This window comes from Microdochium trichocladiopsis, assembly GCF_020744255.1.
Source record: "Microdochium trichocladiopsis strain MPI-CAGE-CH-0230 chromosome Unknown B0I36scaffold_4, whole genome shotgun sequence".
Lineage (NCBI taxonomy): Eukaryota > Fungi > Ascomycota > Sordariomycetes > Xylariales > Microdochiaceae > Microdochium > Microdochium trichocladiopsis.
In genome coordinates, this window is record NW_025763547.1 from 2,813,434 (window position 1) to 2,831,153 (window position 17,720).

At 56.0% G+C, this 17,720-nt stretch overlaps 5 protein-coding genes across 5 annotated transcripts; 2 read left to right on the forward strand and 3 right to left on the reverse strand.

Moving 5' to 3' along the window:
* Positions 1-1,290: 1,290 nt before the first annotated feature.
* B0I36DRAFT_348502 (glutamate/Leucine/Phenylalanine/Valine dehydrogenase) lies at positions 1,291-2,957 on the reverse strand (the record flags this gene model as incomplete). Its single annotated transcript, XM_046156699.1, has 6 exons — positions 1,291-1,500; positions 1,565-2,139; positions 2,201-2,461; positions 2,521-2,570; positions 2,628-2,853; positions 2,912-2,957. The coding sequence occupies 6 exons, from the start codon at positions 2,955-2,957 to the stop codon at positions 1,291-1,293; spliced, it is 1,368 nt and encodes a 455-aa protein (XP_046014283.1).
* Positions 2,958-5,254: 2,297 nt separating this feature from the next.
* Positions 5,255-9,032, reverse strand: B0I36DRAFT_109307 (DNA polymerase delta catalytic subunit). Its single transcript, XM_046147853.1, has 3 exons — positions 8,087-9,032; positions 6,220-8,033; positions 5,255-6,158 (listed from the first exon to the last, which is right to left on the reverse strand). Exons 1-3 carry the CDS (start codon positions 8,843-8,845, stop codon positions 5,417-5,419), a joined length of 3,315 nt encoding a protein of 1,104 aa, XP_046014284.1. The 5' UTR covers positions 8,846-9,032; the 3' UTR covers positions 5,255-5,416.
* A 929-nt stretch (positions 9,033-9,961) lies between these two features.
* On the forward strand, positions 9,962-11,083 carry B0I36DRAFT_321485 (uncharacterized protein). The gene has a single exon (XM_046153708.1). The coding sequence runs from the start codon at positions 10,116-10,118 to the stop codon at positions 10,653-10,655; it is 540 nt and encodes a 179-aa protein (XP_046014285.1). The 5' UTR covers positions 9,962-10,115; the 3' UTR covers positions 10,656-11,083.
* Positions 11,084-12,788: 1,705 nt separating this feature from the next.
* On the forward strand, positions 12,789-16,142 carry B0I36DRAFT_109352 (uncharacterized protein). The gene is made up of 3 exons (XM_046147854.1): positions 12,789-14,770; positions 14,824-15,006; positions 15,070-16,142. The coding sequence occupies exons 1-3, from the start codon at positions 13,121-13,123 to the stop codon at positions 16,060-16,062; spliced, it is 2,826 nt and encodes a 941-aa protein (XP_046014286.1). The 5' UTR covers positions 12,789-13,120; the 3' UTR covers positions 16,063-16,142.
* A 700-nt stretch (positions 16,143-16,842) lies between these two features.
* B0I36DRAFT_362120 (cytochrome c oxidase subunit VA) lies at positions 16,843-17,676 on the reverse strand (the record flags this gene model as incomplete). The annotated part of the gene is made up of 3 exons (XM_046158600.1): positions 16,843-17,082; positions 17,275-17,320; positions 17,489-17,676. The coding sequence occupies 3 exons, from the start codon at positions 17,674-17,676 to the stop codon at positions 16,843-16,845; spliced, it is 474 nt and encodes a 157-aa protein (XP_046014287.1).
* Positions 17,677-17,720: the final 44 nt, after the last annotated feature.

A 17,720-nucleotide genomic window follows, 5' to 3' on the forward strand; every position in this document is an offset into this window, starting at 1 on the left:
AAGGGCTGCAGATTGCCAGCTCTGGCGGGTCGATAGTCGATGACGATATTGCGCCATGCTGCTGCGTACAGAGGGCATGGCATGGCATGTGCTTGGGACTTGGAGGAGCACCCCTGCTGGACTGCCTGGCGTAGCAGGGGAGAGCGGAGGCGGTGGCCCATGATTGGAGGGCTCGTCCCAAAGGGTTTCACAGATTGACTTTGCTAGCGGCTGAGCTCAGCAGGCTGGTCGCCGCCCGTCGCGTTGAACCCGAGTTACACAGGACATGGACAAGGCTCTGCGGAAAAAAAAAGTGCCCTTGCCCGACGAGACCAGACGACGGTGCCCGTTGTGGAGCAGCGGCGGTGGGCTGCCGCACCGCCCCCAAGCAGCAGCAAGGATGCCTGCAGCCATTCCGCTGCGGCGCATCACCGATGGCAGTCTTACTTGCAGTTGCTTGACCCGTTGATCAGCTGGAATCAACCTGGCCAATGTCACGGCGGGATGCCCGTCGCGGCACCTGGTTGGTGACCCGGACAGCAGCGGACTGCCGGCGACCCCGTCGTGACAGGATCAATTGGCGTATGACAACTCGGTATGCCATGTGGGTCGCTCGTAAGGCTGACCTGATGGCTGGTGGACGGATGGCCTGATGATATTACAGTACCAGACGCTCGGCACGATCAGGACGGTCGTCGAGGACAGGAGTGCAACAGCAACATGCAGTTTTCGGTGGGTGGGGAAGTGCCTCGTAAGCCCGACCTTGCCGAACGCTACCCATGGTCTTGGCTGCACTGGGATTTCGTGCCAAGAAAGGCGTCTGCCAGACTGAGGCTCTTGGGATTCGGTGAGGATACTGCGTACCACTGCTCAGGCACCGTATGCATCTGGCGAACACAAGCCTGGTAGGCGAGATGGCGACTGGACCTTGCGGGCGGCGTACTGGCATGGGATAGACGTTGCTCGAGGCATTGGATGCAGACAATGTGACCGGTGTAAAGGACGATTACACCCGATCGCCATGGGCCTCGTCCAAGTGAGAGTACTTGGTAGATAATTTACGCACTTACCATAAGGTACGTATGTCGTAGTTGGAGCAGGCACATTACAATCATAAAGTACACTGCGGCGATGCTCGACAGGTGACCGACTTGGTCTTTGTTTATTCCATTCATACCTGGATTTTCTTAGGATATCAAAATGCAGACCTGCTCCTCCCACACAACGCCTCATAAATACAGAAAGGGAAGGCGCTCTGCCGCCCGGAGCTACTTCCAGAACCTATCAAAATAGCCTTCCAGGGTTGACACCTCAGGCCTGAGAAGCCCACCAGTCTCCCTGGTCACGCATGGCATCCGCCACCTTGATGAAGCCTGCAATGTTGCTTCCTGCCACCAAGCTGGGCAGCTCACCCTCCTTTGCCTCGACATACTTCTTTGCCGTCTCCAGGCCGTTCTGGAAAGCCTCCTTCATGATCGTCTTGAGCTTGTTGTCGACCTCTTCGGTGGTCCAGGATGTGCGCTGCAGACACCATCATCAGTATGGCATACACGCAGAGAATGCACACGGCAAACAGTCTACTCACCTGGCTGTTCTGAGCCATCTCCAGGCCAGACACGGCGACACCACCACAGTTTGAGGCCTTGCCTGGGGCATACCACACAGAGTCCTGGCCCTTCGTCTTGCGGGCTCCCTCGAACACGTCAATGGCACCTTGTGTACAGCCCATGTTGGATCCCTCGGCCACGAAAAGAGTTCCGTTGTTGACCAAGGCCTCGGCCTCCTTCTCGCTGACCTCGTTCTGTGTGGCGCAGGGCAGCGCGACATCGACCTTGCCGACGTGGACCCAGGGCCTGGCGCCCTCAATGTACTTGATGGACCCTTGAGCGCTAAAGGTTGTCAGGGACTGGCGCGCAAGCTTGAGCTTGGCGATCTCTTCAATGTGCTTGGGCGTGAACACGACGTCTCCCTCGGCGACAAGGCATCCGGTAGAGTCGGACAAGGATACAACCGACGCGCCAAGCTCGATACACTTGAGCGCAGCGTACTGGGCAACGTTGCCAGAGCCGGAAATGGCGACGCGCTTGCCCTTCCAGTCACCCTTGCCGGCATGCTTGATCATCTCCTCGACATAGTAGACGAGACCGTAACCTGTCGCCTCTGTGTGGTTTCACGGTGTTAGCAAGTGCCATAAGCCAATATGTCCGTACGAGCCACTTACCGGGCCGGATGAGACTGCCGCCAAAGGCCAATCCCTTGCCAGTCAGGACACCTTCCCACTTGTTACGCTCCTTCCTGTATGTTCCGAACATGTAGCCAACCTCGCGGCCACCGACTCCGATATCACCAGCCGGAACATCAGTCTCGGCACCAATGTGCTGGCAGAGTCGTCTCATGAAGGCATCACAGAATCGTCTGATCTCAGCCTCACTCTTGCCCTTGGGATCAAAGTCGGCTCCACCTTTGCCACCACCAATGTTCACTGCCAGCAAAGTCAGATCCAACTTCTGTGCCTCCAATGGAATAAAAAGGCAGACTTACATCCAGTCAATGCATTCTTGAAGATCTGCTCAAAGCCAAGGAACTTGAGACTGTCTGGGCATCAGCAATGCTCGCCTGACGATAGCATCAGGGGATTGTTCACTTACATCGACAAGTTGACAGTGGGATGGAAGCGCAGGCCGCCCTTGTAAGGACCAAGGGCCGAGTTGAACTGAACACGGTATCCCCTGTTGACCTGAAGGTTGCCCTTGTCGTCTTCCCACACCACTCTAAACTGGATCACTCGTTCGGGGATCGAAGCGACGCTGAGCGCTGTCCTGTACTCGGGGTGCTGTTTGAACAGGGTGCTGTTCTCGAGGGTGCTGGCGAGCTCTGTAGCAAGTTAGTGACCATTGACACATGCAAGCTGCGTGGGTATCTGTCGACTGACCATTGTAAGCCTGCTCAAACTCTGGCTCAGAAGTGAGGTTGGACATCTTGGACTTGAAGGACGCTGGCTCGTGGGTGGGGGTTCGACTAGTCTCGTTCTGCAGTTGTAGAACTTGAGAGAGTTGCGAAGGTAGGATATATTCAACCAGCCAGGCGGAGTGGAATGTCTTGGTCGGGAGGAACGAAATTACAACGACCAAGGCATGGCAAAACTTTATACACAGCGAAGCACATCCCGCTTGACCCAGCACCTGCGCTGATCAGGGAGAAAAAGCAGCCGCTTTCGGCCCTCGAGAATGGCGGGAGCTCCAAACAGCCGAGCCACGTCCTCGATCCCGACCCGGCCCAGCCCAACCGCAATCGGATTGTCCCTGTATTGCTGCACAGCTCCTACGCATTCCCGGCAGGTCCACCGGCGGAGCGATGCCGGACATCACGATTGACATCATGGCCAGCAGGCTGGATGCCCCACGACAAGCTCAGGAACGAAAAGACCATGCGGCAACGGCAGTTGGGGGGGACTGGGGCCTGACCGTGGTCCACTGTCTCCGTCACACTTAATGCGTCTGGTGTCCCGGCCCCGTGGAGCCGATGCTGCCGCTTGACCCCATCTGGGCTGAAACGTGCATTTACATAGTCGATTCGCCTAAGCTTCTGCGCGGCGTGGATGGTAATTCGCCAGCCGAGACCTGCCACGCACCCTACCGAAATGTTAAGCTCAAGATCCTGGCCGGGCAGGCGGAGGCCTAGCTTTGCCTTATCAACCACTGCTGATTCGTCGGCTGCGCAGTTTGGCAGACATGATTCGATTGCTCAGTGTTCCGGGCCAGCTTTGGGGGGTAGGCATTGGGGAGCATCGCTGGTTCACGCATGCAAGCTGAGCGCACCATGACGCCTCATTCACATGTACCCATCTGGTTATCACACAAGACCATCAGACTGGATTCTCGGCTGAACCCTAGCGCGCCTTCAGAGATGATATCAGGATGCATGGCTTATCTACAGCGACTGAGAGCTTCAACAGGACAAATGCCACTCAATGACGCGTTGACACTCATACGACAACCATTCGAGGAGTCCTTGCCGTAGCATCTGGATTGACATGCTGGCAGGGGTGGTACGCAACCATTTTCTTGTGCGGACCCGGAGTCTTCCGCTGCTGGCAGGCAAAGAGTGCGAGATCGGTGGACAGCACGGAGTCCCCGAGGTCACCTGCCTGCCATTCAGAAATTTTGCTCTGCAGTGTCCATGCCATGATGGATGGCAGGGTGAACGGGCTGCGGGTGAGCACCTCGTGTCATTGGGGGAAGACATGAGGGACACTCTCACAGCTGCTCAGGTGCTGCACTGCCGTTACCGGCCTCCAAATAGTCGCGCACTCCGGAAAAGCAACGACATGGGCAGGATTTCACGCACGGCCAAGCCGTGGGCCTGGGGCCCCTCAGATCCCCCACTCGCAGCTCCTCGGGGATCCAAGTTTCCAAGATGCCGCTGGGCTGCTCGCCAAGCGATCAGCCCCCCGTGTCCTCCCTTCCAGCATACCTGCGCGGACGCAGCCACGCCGGCGGCTCGCTGTGGGGGGCCACCCGCTGCCGCTGCCGCCGCCTGGTGGTGCTCCAGGGGTGAGGGTGTCCTGCCTGCTGGGAGTGCTCAAGTGCGCACGACAGCACAGTACAGGCACCCTTGGGCTGGCCGGGTATCCACCCACAGCCTCAAGCTCAGGGTCCTCCGGCTCTCCGATATAGGAGCCCCTCACAGAAAGGAGGGAGAGAAAAAAAAAAGTAAAGACACATATCAACCCATCCGAGGCACACAGGAATGACACGACAGATCCATTCTCATGCTCGGGCCAAGACCTTGCCCTCGGGTCGGTGATGCGGCTATAGCGCCTGTAAATCTCCGTCTATGGGTCTAGATGGGCCTGCGCTCGTGCAGCTCTCTACTATTCCTAGCCTCCAATCGAGAGTGCTTTTGGTGCTCATTTGACCAACAGACTCTGTAACCCCAGAACAGTGGGTGCAGTAGGGAGGTGTTGGAGTTGCGGCGGCCCGAATACGACGCTTGGTGGCTGGGCCGACGACAGTCTCGTTTTTGTTGCTGGCCTCTGTTGTACAAAGACGAGCGACACTCGAAAATGTTGTTGCTTCCCACGACCTCGGAGTGCAGCCCGAGACGGCGCGCATTGTCAGAATTGATGCACCCTGTGTCCATGTATCTCAACCTCGACTTGGCACTCGTCCGCCTTGGAGGCCAACACTATCCTGACCACATACTGAACACAGACAAACAAATATGCAATGGAACACTGTGCAATCTTCTTCATTCATGACGACAAAAAACATCAATAACCACCTGTACTCCATGCTTTTTGACCCCTCTCTTGCAAGCGAAACCGATGACAATGCCAAACCCTGAAAAGCTACATCAAATACCCTCATCGGGTACGAGATTTGCCAGACAACATTAGTGCCGTCCTGACACTGAAGGCGAACAAGTCTGTCTCTCTCTACCAAATGGCACTCTGGTCAAAGTCGAACCGCTTGAGCTCCTTGCCCGCGTCCTCGACGTCCTTCTTGGCCTTCATGCGCATGTAGAAGATGGGGCAGTCCTTGCTGCTGCAGATGACCTCTCCGTGCATGCTGCCCTGGCATCGCTGGCACTGCGTCCAAAGCCTGCCGAAGCGCACCTCGAGATCAGACACCTTGTCCAGCGTCTTCTTGTACAGCTCACCCACCCGGGGCGCGCAGTTGGAGCACACGGCGCCTGCGCTCTCCTCCTTGCCCACGAGCGGTTTCTTGCACCCCATACAGGTCATCGTCTTCTTGGCAAACTTCATCAGACCACCAACCGACGGCGCCGCCACTGAGATGGAGCGAGTGTGGTCGCCCGTGAGCAGTGACTTGGCTTTTGTCTCGCCGAGAATGGGCTCGAAGATACGCCCCAGAGGCTTGGCTAGCTGGTTGTCCAGGTAGTATCTCGTGTCAATGGGGACATTGTTTTCGAGGACGAAGATGGGGTCTTCGGAATTCTCAAAGTTCTTGGAGCCGCTGCTGCCCTTCACCATGACATACGCGACACGGTCACCAAGACCGGGCGCAGAGCCGGCATCACGCTTCTTCATGCGGGCGGCGAGCTCGACGTGAGCCTGCTTGGCATCGTAGCTCTCTTTCGTTAGCGCCTTCGTGATGACTAGCTTGGACATATCGATCTTGTTCTGTAGCAGATCCGCAATGGTGTCCTTGACATATCTGAGCAGACAAAAAGGTTAGTGGGACTGTCGTGTAGCACAAGGGACAGGGCTGGACCTACTCCTGCGCGCCGGGCACATCCTGGTCGATCAGAATCATGCGAAGGACTTTTTCGATGACGGTCTGCACCAACAGACAATTGTCTCTGCGGACAGTCTCGATACCCTTGGTGTCCATCTTGTCGTGCTTCTCCGGCTTCGTCCAGTACAGACCGGCGTACCGCTTCTTGTTGATGAGCAGGTATGGGTAGTATACCTTCTCGAACTCGAGCTTGATCGGCTTGATGAATTTGGAGGACACGTAGGCGGCTGCTTCTTCGCCGAGCTTCATTGCCTCTGGCAGGTCCTTCATGCCGAACTTGACCATGACGGAATCAGTGTCACCATAGATGACCTGCGCATCGTGAGAGTACCCATTGGCAATGCAGTACTTTGCCTCAACCTCCGCTTTTGTTTTCTCAATCATTTGACGGCCGTAACTCGTGGTACTACTGGCAATTTCTAGACAAGGAAGCTTGCCTGTAGTCGCACCCGTCAGACCGTATACGGAATTGGCGCTAATCTTCAAAGCCAACTGTCGACCGTTCAACACTGCCTTCTTGAAAGGGTCTGTTTCGACAGCGAGCTCACACTTTGCTTGCTTTCGGGCGGCGAGAAGTTCTTCCAGAATCTGTGCAAGTAGACCTTTGCGTTGCTTGACAGTCGCAAACATGTCGCCGTTGGGAGTGACGGTGTAATCTTCATCCTTTTTAAGTCCAAACTTCTCGACAGCAGCCTTGTTCAATAGTGTCGTATAGCACAAGTTGTGCGCCTGCATGATACTGGGATAAAGGGAGGCGAAATCGAGTGTTGCAATCGGAACATCGTAGTAGCCTCTTGTTGGCTCAATGACTGTGGCACCCTCGTACTGCTCATCTGAGCTCTCGCTCCTCAAGTTGGGGATGACGAGCTTCTGCTCCAAAGCCTTGCGGTACATTTGACTGAGGAATTTGATCTGCTGTCCTCTTGAAAGCAGGAAGTTGAAAGGCACGCCGGTGACTCTGGCCATCTCTGTGTAGTTTGCAAGACACGAGAGCTTGTCCATGAGTCTTTGTGGGAGGTACGCATCCTTCAAGCAGTACAACGCTAGACGGCGGCGCGATTCTGGCGTGCCATTGAAGAGTTCTGTGATCATTGTATGGTGCACGTCTTCCTTTTGTTCTCCCAGGAAGTGGGAGCACACCGAGTTGAGAGTGTAGCTTCGCAGGTGGTGGTCGCGTTGAATTAGTTGTAGTAGGTCAAGCTGGAGACGGCCGTTGGTGTTGGTCTCTTTTGACTCGCGATTACCCATCTGCTTGCTGGAGAAGTTGGCCTTCTTGTGCGCAGATTTCACGCTGGGAAGACGGCCCCAGTACTCAAAGCCCTTGGCCTTCAGTGCGCTCGCTCGGTCGAGTAGGTACGGGAAATCAAAGTTGGCAATGTTGTATCCCGTGATCACATCTGGGTCGACCTTCTCAATGAAGCGCTTCCACTCCATGAGCATGTCTTTCTCATCATGGAACTCCAGAATCTGGGTTGCAACGATTGGACTCGTGGTGTCCAAGCAGAAGACATTGCGCACAAAGGGCTTTGTCTCACCAAATCTCGTGACAACGTTTGCAATCTGGATGACTGGATCGATCTCGGGCTCAGGGAAGATGCCCTTACGGCCAGCACATTCGATATCGAACGACAAAATGCGCAATGGCGCCATTTTGGACCATTCGCCCTTTGGCTCGTGTGAGACGAGCTGGTGATAGCTGATCTCAGCCTCAATTTGGCAGTTTGACTGTCTGAGGTGGTCTGGCAGCAGCTTGTACATCTTTGCTGGAGCCTCTACCCAGGACATTCCAGGAATCTTGACCAAGTTAGATATGCACGAGAGCACGAGGAATTGGCAGATTTTCTTACCTTGCAGTCGACCATAAAGCGGAGAATGTATTGCAAGTTGTCGAATGTCTTGATACCTCCGTCCGCACTCTTCCACAGCCCCTTCCAGTTGGCGTCTCCTCTTTCTATCGTGGTCCGCACCCTGGGGATGAATTTGGGGTCTGTGACGGTGATTTTGATGTATGGACTCTGCGTATTGCCCTGAAATCCATAAATATTCTCCCTCAGCACAACCTGGCACGAATATATGGCTGGCTGGTGTTGTGCGAGTTGGGTCTCGAGATATGCTTTGAAAGGTTCACAGTCTTTTGGCGTGAAGGAGACGGGCGCTGCGACGTAAAGGTAATGCTTGAAGTCGGTGACATGGAGCATGACGGAGTGGCCGTTCTCCGTGACACCAAATAGCTTGACCGTGGTCTTGCCACCGTGCAGCGTGCCCTCCTCGGCCTCAATTTGCTGGAATGTGAGTGCATCACGGTCTGGCTGAAAATCGACTACTGGCGGCCTTTCCCAGGACTGGTCTCTTTCGGAGTTGTTCTGTTTGAGGTCTGAGATGTCCTGGCTGAGCTTCTCGAGGACTTCGGATTCGAAGGCACTTTTCGGCTGGCTTGACGCAAGCTTTGAGGTCGGACCCTGTTGCGAGCTGTTGAGCCGGGAAGCGGGCGAGGAAGTGAGTGGCTCGAGCTTCCGTCGTTTCGAGGAGGCTGGCGTAGACGGGATGTTTCGACGGTTGGAAGCGTCGCCGAGAATGCGCTTCTGAGGCAGTGTCGCCGTCGCCATGATGAATGTGGCGGCACAGCCGTGCTACGATGACCGTGACGAGAGAGCTGCTGGCAGAGCTTGGGGATGTGGGCGTTGCACGCTGCTGTGGAGGAAAAATGGTAGAGCACCGTTGTTCCAGAAGCGACCTTTGGTGCCACAAGGTGTGTCTCGACAGGACTTGAAGTTGTTGTTGTAGGCAGGCTCTTGGTGTGATTGTGGTTGTGGTAGGAGTTGCTGCATGGGCCAAATGTGTGGACCAGTCAATTAACGCGTGTCGCGCTCGCGGCGCGCGTTGCTGCACTCGAGGTGAAGGGCGGCCGGGGAGGGGCAGCCCAGGCCGGCGGCACCTCGCGTGCACGTCATTCTCGCTGGGCACCTCATTAAAGGTAGGAGGACCCACTCCCTGGTGCCTTCTGCAAGGTCCTCCAGGGCTGGTTTGACAGTATTACCCTAGCTTCGCCTCAGGGCAACATCTCGCTCACCACGCAATTTGAGAAGAAGGCCAGCATTGTAAATGCTGAGCCTTGCCTTGGCCATTCACGTTGCAACACTCGTATCAGATGATCCACGCCGCGGCGGGCGGCGTCAGACAAATGATAAGTGACTCCTCCAAATACTTAGCGTAAATCAGTAAGCAGCCGATATTATGATATTAGTATGCCAAGCATAGAGGCTTGCTCCGTGCTCCGGTTCTGGGCTCCCGTCTCTCCACGTCATGTCCATTCACGGCATCCTGGCGAATAGGAGCTGTTCACCATGCCTGCCGCCGGCCAGCCAGCGGCGCAGCCATCGGTTAGAGCCCGAGAAGCTCCTGAAGCAAGCCAGCCCGCATCAAGGTCTCGAAAAAGCACTCGGCCAGGGCCTTGTTGCCAACCACGAACTACTCGGCGCAAGGTGTTTTGACGACGCCAGCAGGCAGGGATCGTGTGGCACACGATGCGATCCACAACGGGGCCCAAAGAACCCTCAATTGGTCGGATTTGCCGGGTCCTCTTGTAAGTCGCCGAGTCGCAAACAAATGGAAAACTTCTAGTGCTGCTTGTCCTAACTTGACACAATTAGGGCAGGAGGCTGGAGAACGCTATAAATTACGAAGCGCCCCCCTAGCGTCGCCACCCTCGTCTGTCGCCGGCGCACTCAACTTTTTCCTGCGTGCCTGCCAGCGCCCGTCCCCGAACAGACTCGAACATTCCGCAAGCCGCCTCCCAGGGTTATCGTCACCTGCCGGTTCCATCACCAGACACTTCGGCCGCGACATTTGACGTCTGGGACGTCACAGGTCGCTACGATGCAGGCGCTCATTACACCTGTTTCCAGTGGGAGCCCACCGCCCGTCATCCGGCTCATGCAGGCCGCTGCCGTCCTCCTCGCAACCTCTGGCGCTGGCATGAGTGCCGCACTTTCTTTCTTTGTCATCCCGCGCATCCTCGAGGCCCGAAGCGGCATTGACGTCGCCAAGCAATGGATCAAGATGCACGCGGCAACACAGCGATACTTGCGCATCTGTATGATATGGGTGCCCAGTGTTCTTCATTTAGCGCTCGGCCTCAAGATCCCCAACAGGACTCGCCTCTATTACTTTGTGGCCTGCGCCACTCTCAGTTTGGTCCCATGGTCCTACACGCGCCTAGACCCGATTCAGTGGAAGATGGAGAGGAGGGAGAAAATGCACAAGGATAAGGACGACACGGGCCCTTTGGTTGAGTACACCCCCTGGGGGCCGGAGGACGCCTATGGTCTGACGAAGCTTTGGGGATCACGAAACTTATACCCTTCAGCTGTCAGTCTTCTCGCGGGGTGCGCCTCGCTATACGCGGCTATGGCGTGACAAGTTCCCCTTGTGCCGCCGGGCAGGCTATATTGTACTTGTATTGAGGACAAGTCTGCCATTTCTCGCTTGCTCCAATTCCAATGCGGCTTGCTAATTATACATCCCAAGTACATGTAAAAAAATCTTAATTCTATACATTCTCTTGGATGGCGTAAATCCTGGCGTCACATGAATTCTACTTGGATTACAGATGCAGGAGAGACCTTGGACACTTCGTAGCATGGGCGACTGACGCGTATAAGACATGGCGGTGTTAAATCTTTTCATAGCACTCATTCGTCTCTTCGTCCTCACCATAGCGACCAGCGGACTAATGGCGTTATTTGATATCCAACAAGTGTACTTACTTATAGCGTACTTAGCTGATGAAATCTACCACGAATCAGAAGGGTGCTAATACCTGTTTTGAGCTGTCCTGCATCGGCGCATGTCAAGTGGTGGTGCAGCTGCCCAGAGCTGCAGCCCACAGCACCTGCAGGGTTCGTTAGCACTCCGGCGTGTCAGGCTGGACTTGAGCTCCCCTGTTCATGCGCCTCGACCTAGCTCCCGTTGGACCCAAGCAAGCAGCACCTGCGCACGTCTAGCTCTAGCCACTTGCGCCCGAGTGTTTGACATGCACCAACCCCAATCTTCCCCAGACCTAGGACCAACATCCCGAAGCGCAACGCGACAACGACGGCAGCGCGGCCGTCAGAGACCCCAGAGCCGAAGCCACGACGTGCGCGCGTCCGTAGCAGCCACGACAGCCATGGGATCAGTGTCTGTTTCGCACGCGACCCATCCATATCGGCTTCAATGAGCGGGTCGGAATCATACCCAACTCCTGTAGATAATACCCAGCATCCGGTTGTACCCAGCGGCCAGGAACTCCCAGACCAAACGACGCACTCGCCTCTCGCGCAAGACCACCTCGGCCAGCAAACGACGGCCAGCAGTATCGTTCCAAACAACGACTCAGGCAGCGAAGGGGCAAGCTGGTTCTCCATCCGCGACATCATCCAGGAGAAGGTACACAAGGGCAAAATATACTACCTGATAGACTGGGAGGACGACGCACGCACGGGCAATCCATACGATCCAAGCTGGGTACCAAACCCCAGTAGCACACAGCGCAGCTCGCCTGCCTGCTGCGCTGGTTTGTCCTAACGTGGCTTACAGGAACCTGAGGAGAACGTCACAGAAGTCGCCAAGCGTGCGTGGCTCGCGAGACAGAACCAGCTATCTTCGCAGGTCGTGTCGCAATACTCGTCTCAGGAAGATAGCCAAGTGCCGGCGGTGAACTGGAGGCGCTGGAAACGGCTCTGTCAGGGCCATCGAGGGCAATTGGACTCGTCCCAGGTTGACCAGTCAAGTTCTGTGTCCGTCATTCGGGGGAAAGCAATAGTCGTCGAGCTTCCGCCCTTAGTAGGCTTGAATAAGTCCGAGTATCGCTTCTGGCCTGCGTCACCCAGTGCAGACGTGTACGACATCGGCCAGGACGCCGACAGTTTCCCCGCGCAATTTCCAGACACCGATTCAGCCTCTGCACGGCCACGAGCAGAATCGCGCCGCGGCGAGATTCCTGACTCGCAGGAAATATCCACAGGGACCGAGTCACAGTCTCAGCGGCTTCAAACTTCGCGACACTTCGTCGGTAGAAGCACAGTGCCAGATTCTCAGGAAAACCGAACAGCCCTTCTCCAAGAGTCGGCAACCTTGCGAGAGAGCTCGCTTGATCGCGGCCTGCACTTTCACACCGATATCCCTTCGCACCAGCCGGAGAGCGGCCAGGAGAATCTTGATACCCTAGACTCGCCATCACAGCCTAATTCTATCCCTCTAGGGACGGGGCAACTCATTCCCGCTCCGAATTACAGCCCGCAGCCCTTCAGCCCGCCACAGTTTCTTACTCAGATTCCGCTTGAATCTCAAATTACCTTCTCGTCGTCACAGGTGGTTCTGGAGTCCACCCTCAGGGGAGCTGATTTGTCCGGTGAACAATCTGGGAGTGGGCAACCTTTAGTTGAGGCTCTCTTGCATAATTCGCAGGCTGCACAGGTCATTCCAACTGTTGACACTGCCTTTGACGATTTTGAGTTCCAGACGCAGTACGATTTTGACGTTTACGACGACAGCGGATCAAGTAGCGAGAATTTTGTGCCTGAGACCGTGCAACGTCCAGTGTCAGCGGCCAACGTCATTCATCGTCAACAGCAGGAACAGAACTCCCAGGGTTCAAGTCAGGCTCTCAGTGAAGTGAATGGTAACAACAGAACTCGCGCGTCTGACAAAGAACACAGGGAACACCTCGACGGGCAGAAGCTAGCTGCAGTGCAATCCGATTCCGAAGCGCGATTCAGCACTCGGATAAGCGCAGCCTCTGCAGGACGGCAAGGGCAGGTCATAGCCTCCACTGAACGCAATCTTGCGGAAGTGACTGCTGTATTCTTGGCCGCAGTACCCGCCTGGAAACACCTGACAACATGGAGTCCGCAAGCGCTGGTTCGACCCCAATATCGGCGAAAGAACGGCTCAGGCTGATCCGGGAGCGCCACCTAGGACAAACGCCTGAGCGCACTTCAGCCGAAAGAGGCGAGATTGCACCAGAAGAGCGTCAGGGCACTGCGCCTCCTTTACTGGAAGATAGCAACAATCTCGCAGCCTTGCAGAACAGCATAGCAGAGAAACCCGAGCCCGTCGGTATTCTATCACCAAGTCTTGCTTTCGAGACAGCTGAACTACTCCCGAAAGATATCCTAGCTCTGGACCAGAATGGACAGGAGTCCCTGATGCCAGCTATGGATCTGGACCCTGTCACCACATTTGTACAGCGTCCGTTACAGCCGCCTGAAGCGCCAGAGCGGTCGCTCGGTTTTGAGCGGTCTATGGCTCCCCAACAGACTGAACCCCACGAGATCAGCAACCAGTCTCTACAACCACTACCAGATATTCAGAATGTGGCACTGTCTGACCTCGCGCTGGTTCCCGAAGCAGCACCTACCACTCTTGACCCGACCACACTGACTTTGTCAATCGAGGGCGACTTGGACGGCAGTCCGTCAGTGGCTACTGACGATGCCGGGCCGTTGCCTCTATCGCATGAGACGCCCTTCGGGCCGCTCGACTCATCGAGAGACGAGACTGGGCCAGAGGCAGACGACGATTATCCTCGAGATATTCTATTAGAGATTCCTACCGCACCACATGAATATGTCGTGACGCTTCCTTTCTTCAGTAGCACTCGACCTCAGTATAACGACATCATACGAGACCATGAACAAGCGATCCAGCAATACACCACCTGTTTCTCAGTAACACCACATCAACAGCCAAACATTGGCCTGATAGCAAAGATTGATCATATGTTCTCGCGCCTGTTCGACATATGTGACTATCCGCCCTTCCTCGACACATTACCGTCGATGACTGCAGAAGAAATCACAAAACACGTGGTCGGAACGAACCCGAAGATGTGCTTCATATACGAGCTACTCCTGGCGCTGAAGGAAGCGGGAGTGGGCAAGAATGTTGTCATCCTGGCCCGGCCAGGACAGATCACTGATATGCTCACGTCTGTCGCTCAAGCTGGCGGTCACAATCTGGTCTCCGATGGGCGATGGCCGCGAACTGCAGACGAGGCCAGTAGCTCGATCAACATCGCCATCTTGACTACTGACGGCGACCTCTCTGCTTTTTCTGCCAAGCCAGACGTATACATCGTCTATGACCACACGTTCGACCATGGTCTGATTGCGACCCAGGCTGCCGATTCACCCCTAGTGCTGGTGCTCACACTGGTCGCGTCCATCCAGCATCTCAACATGCGGGTATCAGAAAAGATGGAGCCGCTGGAGCGCAAGAACTTTCTCGTGCTCGCCATGGCCAAGGCGATGCGTTATATCGAGGAGCCGGACTACCTGCCTGGTATCGACAAGCCGCACGAGGTAGCCTACGAGTTTGCACAGCATCTTCAAAATTCCGAGTATGATGACTTCCACTACGAAGGCCAAGAGATTCCGGATGATGTATTCCAGGATCTTCGTCAAGTTTCCGGCTCCCAGGCGCTTGACACACAGCAGGCAGCCGATTCTGGAGACGCGACTCCAGCTCGACAGAGTCTGAAGCGGACGAATGTGAGTCGAAACCTGCATATCCTCCAAGCGGTAGAGACTGACTGGATATGCAGAATGATTATGACGATCTTGCTTCCAAGCGTGTACGGTTATCACAGCCTCCTCTGACTGGTCTGATGAACCACATCAGCGAGCCTCTCCGAGAGCTGCTTGGAGATGACCCTACACTTGACATTAGCGATGACTCCAAGGTGATCAGTGTCTCTGTCGACCGACTCGAGACCTTGTCCGAGATGGTGAGTAATGACTATGTGCCCTGTGAGTATCAATACCTTGCTAACAGTATCTCCCCACTTCAGATCATCCAACTTCAGGATGAACTGCGCGAAAGCAGGCAACGTCAAGAGGATTTCCGCAAGCTCAGCGACCGCTCAAAGAGCGAGGTCGACGGCTACATAAGCTCCATCAAGACGATTCAAACCAGGTACATGGAAGCCCTGAAGGATCGAGGCACTTACGAAGCCGAGTGCAAGAAAGCCCAGCAGGAAGCCGAGAAACTTCGCTCGAGCCTGGAGAACAGCCGGCAGGAAGCCAGCGTGTGGCGCGAGAAGAACCACGAGCTCACCGAGAAGCTCAAGGAAGCTAACAGGTCTCTCGAGACTGGCGAGAACCCAGACCTGGCGCGGGTGTCGCGCCTCGAGCTGGAGATCACCGAGGCCCGCGAGGCCGTGGCCAAAGCAGAGCGCCGCGCCACCTCGGCCAATGAAACGGCAGAGTACTCCAAGGACGTGTACCAGGAAGCCTCCCGCACGGTTCTCGAGCTGCGCAGCGAGAACGCCAGCCTCACCCAGCGCCTGGCCGAGCTCGAAGGGCGAGCCAGCGATAACGTCGTCGCGGTCAACCAGATCCAGGCGCAGAGCGAGGCCAAGACGCTGTTGCGCATGGTTGACGAGCAGAAGAGCATCGTGCGCGACCGCGAGATCGAGCTGGGCCGCTTGCGCGAGGAGCTGCGCGTCAAGAACGGCCGCCGGGAGACGAGGCAGTCCAGCGTACCCCGGAGCCCGCGGATCTTGCCTGGCCAGGGCGGAGCCGGCAGCAACAATGGTGGTGGTGGTGGTGGTTTTGGAGGGGCAGCCAGCAGCGTGCTCATGAGTCCCGCGCGCGGCCATAGCCGGGCTTCTGGGAGCGGCGGCATCACGGGGGCGAGCGCGAGTAGTCGCGGCACGAGCCCTGTACCGCCGCCCATGGGTGTCTTCGATAGTTCTGGGCTCTCAGCGGCCACGGGGAACAACGGCGGGCCGCTCTTCAATCAGGTCACCGGTGGAGGAAGGTTTGCTCATCTGCGAGAGTAGTCTCAGCGGCGGTAGTGGTGGTCCCGGAGTTGACTTTGATTTTTCCGATACGGCAGCGGCGGCGGCAGTAGCGAGTCGAACGTTGTGCGATGATTCAAGATGTGCCAGAGGAGGGGCGGATGCATTGGGAGGAGGAGGAGGTAGAGTATTGTCAATTACCTAGCCTCGAGCAGGAAGAGCGGGAGCGAGCCATCTGAGGTCATTATTACCCCGTTTTGTAGGCCGTGGAGGCGGCGTCAATACCATTGTCCTTGCATTTTTGTTTTGTTGCAGAGAGAAATGGCCGAGACGGCTGTAGTAGAAGCAAGGCCAAAGCAGAGTAACGCCGGAACCGGGGCCTGATACATGATAATTGTACAGCTCTCTTGTCCATTGCGCTAGGAAAGGCGTGGTTCGTGATAAAAGCGATGTCACAGTAATCGATTCCATACTTATCTCCAGCAGGGCAAGCAAAAGCTTGATTCTCACGACACACAATTCCAAAGAGATCCAGATATCGTCCTTCTAGAACAAAAAGTAAATGGTGGGACTAGTAATAGACATGTACACGTGGTGTCGTAGCTCTTGACGAGACCAGCGGAGTATTAGGGAGAAATCGATTCTCTTGCACTACTCTCGACCCTGCCCTTCCTCGTCTCTTCTTTTCCGGCTCGGTCCCGCGTCCTCACATGAGCGGTCGTGCCCAAAGGCGTGCGGTAGGTCACACATGAGGGATGAAGCAAATCATGCAAGGTCTGATATGAACCTTGACGGGTTCCTGGCGGGCACATATTGAAGCGCCTATTTGGACTCCTCGGGGTACATGTCCTCCTTGAGGAGGATGCCGAGCTCCTCCCGCAGGGGCTTGAGCTCCTCAAGGTACTGCTCGTACTGGCCCTTGTTCTCGGTCTTGGCCTTGATACCCTCAAAGACGCGGACGGCGGTGGGGTAGTCGTTGACCCTCCGGGCAGCCTTGATGGCAGCCTCGCAGACGGAGGGAGAGGGGACGAGATCGTAGGCGAAAGCGTTGTTCAGGTTGCGCTGTTGTCGTATAGTTTAGTCAGTCAAGGTGCGTGAATGTGCGATGCTTCCCTCTGATCGTCGGGATGAGACAGATGGCGAGCTGCAAAGAATCCGAAAGGTGTAATCCCCGTCCAATATCAGATGCAGTGGTTCGTCGTCGGACATCCGCCGAAAATTGCGAAGGGATATGGCGAGAGCAAATTGACTAACCTGAAGCTCAAATACATCCTGGACAGCCTCGAACTCCTTCTCGTATCTGTAGCAGAAGCAAATATCAGCACCTGCACAAGCGATTGGGCCGGAACGCCGGCGCAATTGACTTGGCCTGAAGCTCGACCTGTGCTCCAAGCACGGCGAAATGACTCGTTGCAGAAGCATGTCGGCGCCGGAGCCGGGCGGGATGAACAATGGTGGCGGCAATTACCTGGCGGTGAACTCCTCGAAGGTCTCCTCGTGGCCGGAGCGGCGGGTGACGGTGCTGCTGAAGTTGCGGGTCGAGCTGAGGAAGAAGCCGGGGGCAATGGCGCCCGGGGCGACGGGACGGTATGCGCGGAAAAAGGTCTTTGAGGGCGCAGCGCGGGCGGCGACGCGCATGATGGAGGAGGACGACATTGCGGGCGGGAGGCTTGCGGCGCAGAGCGTGGGCGGTGGCAGGA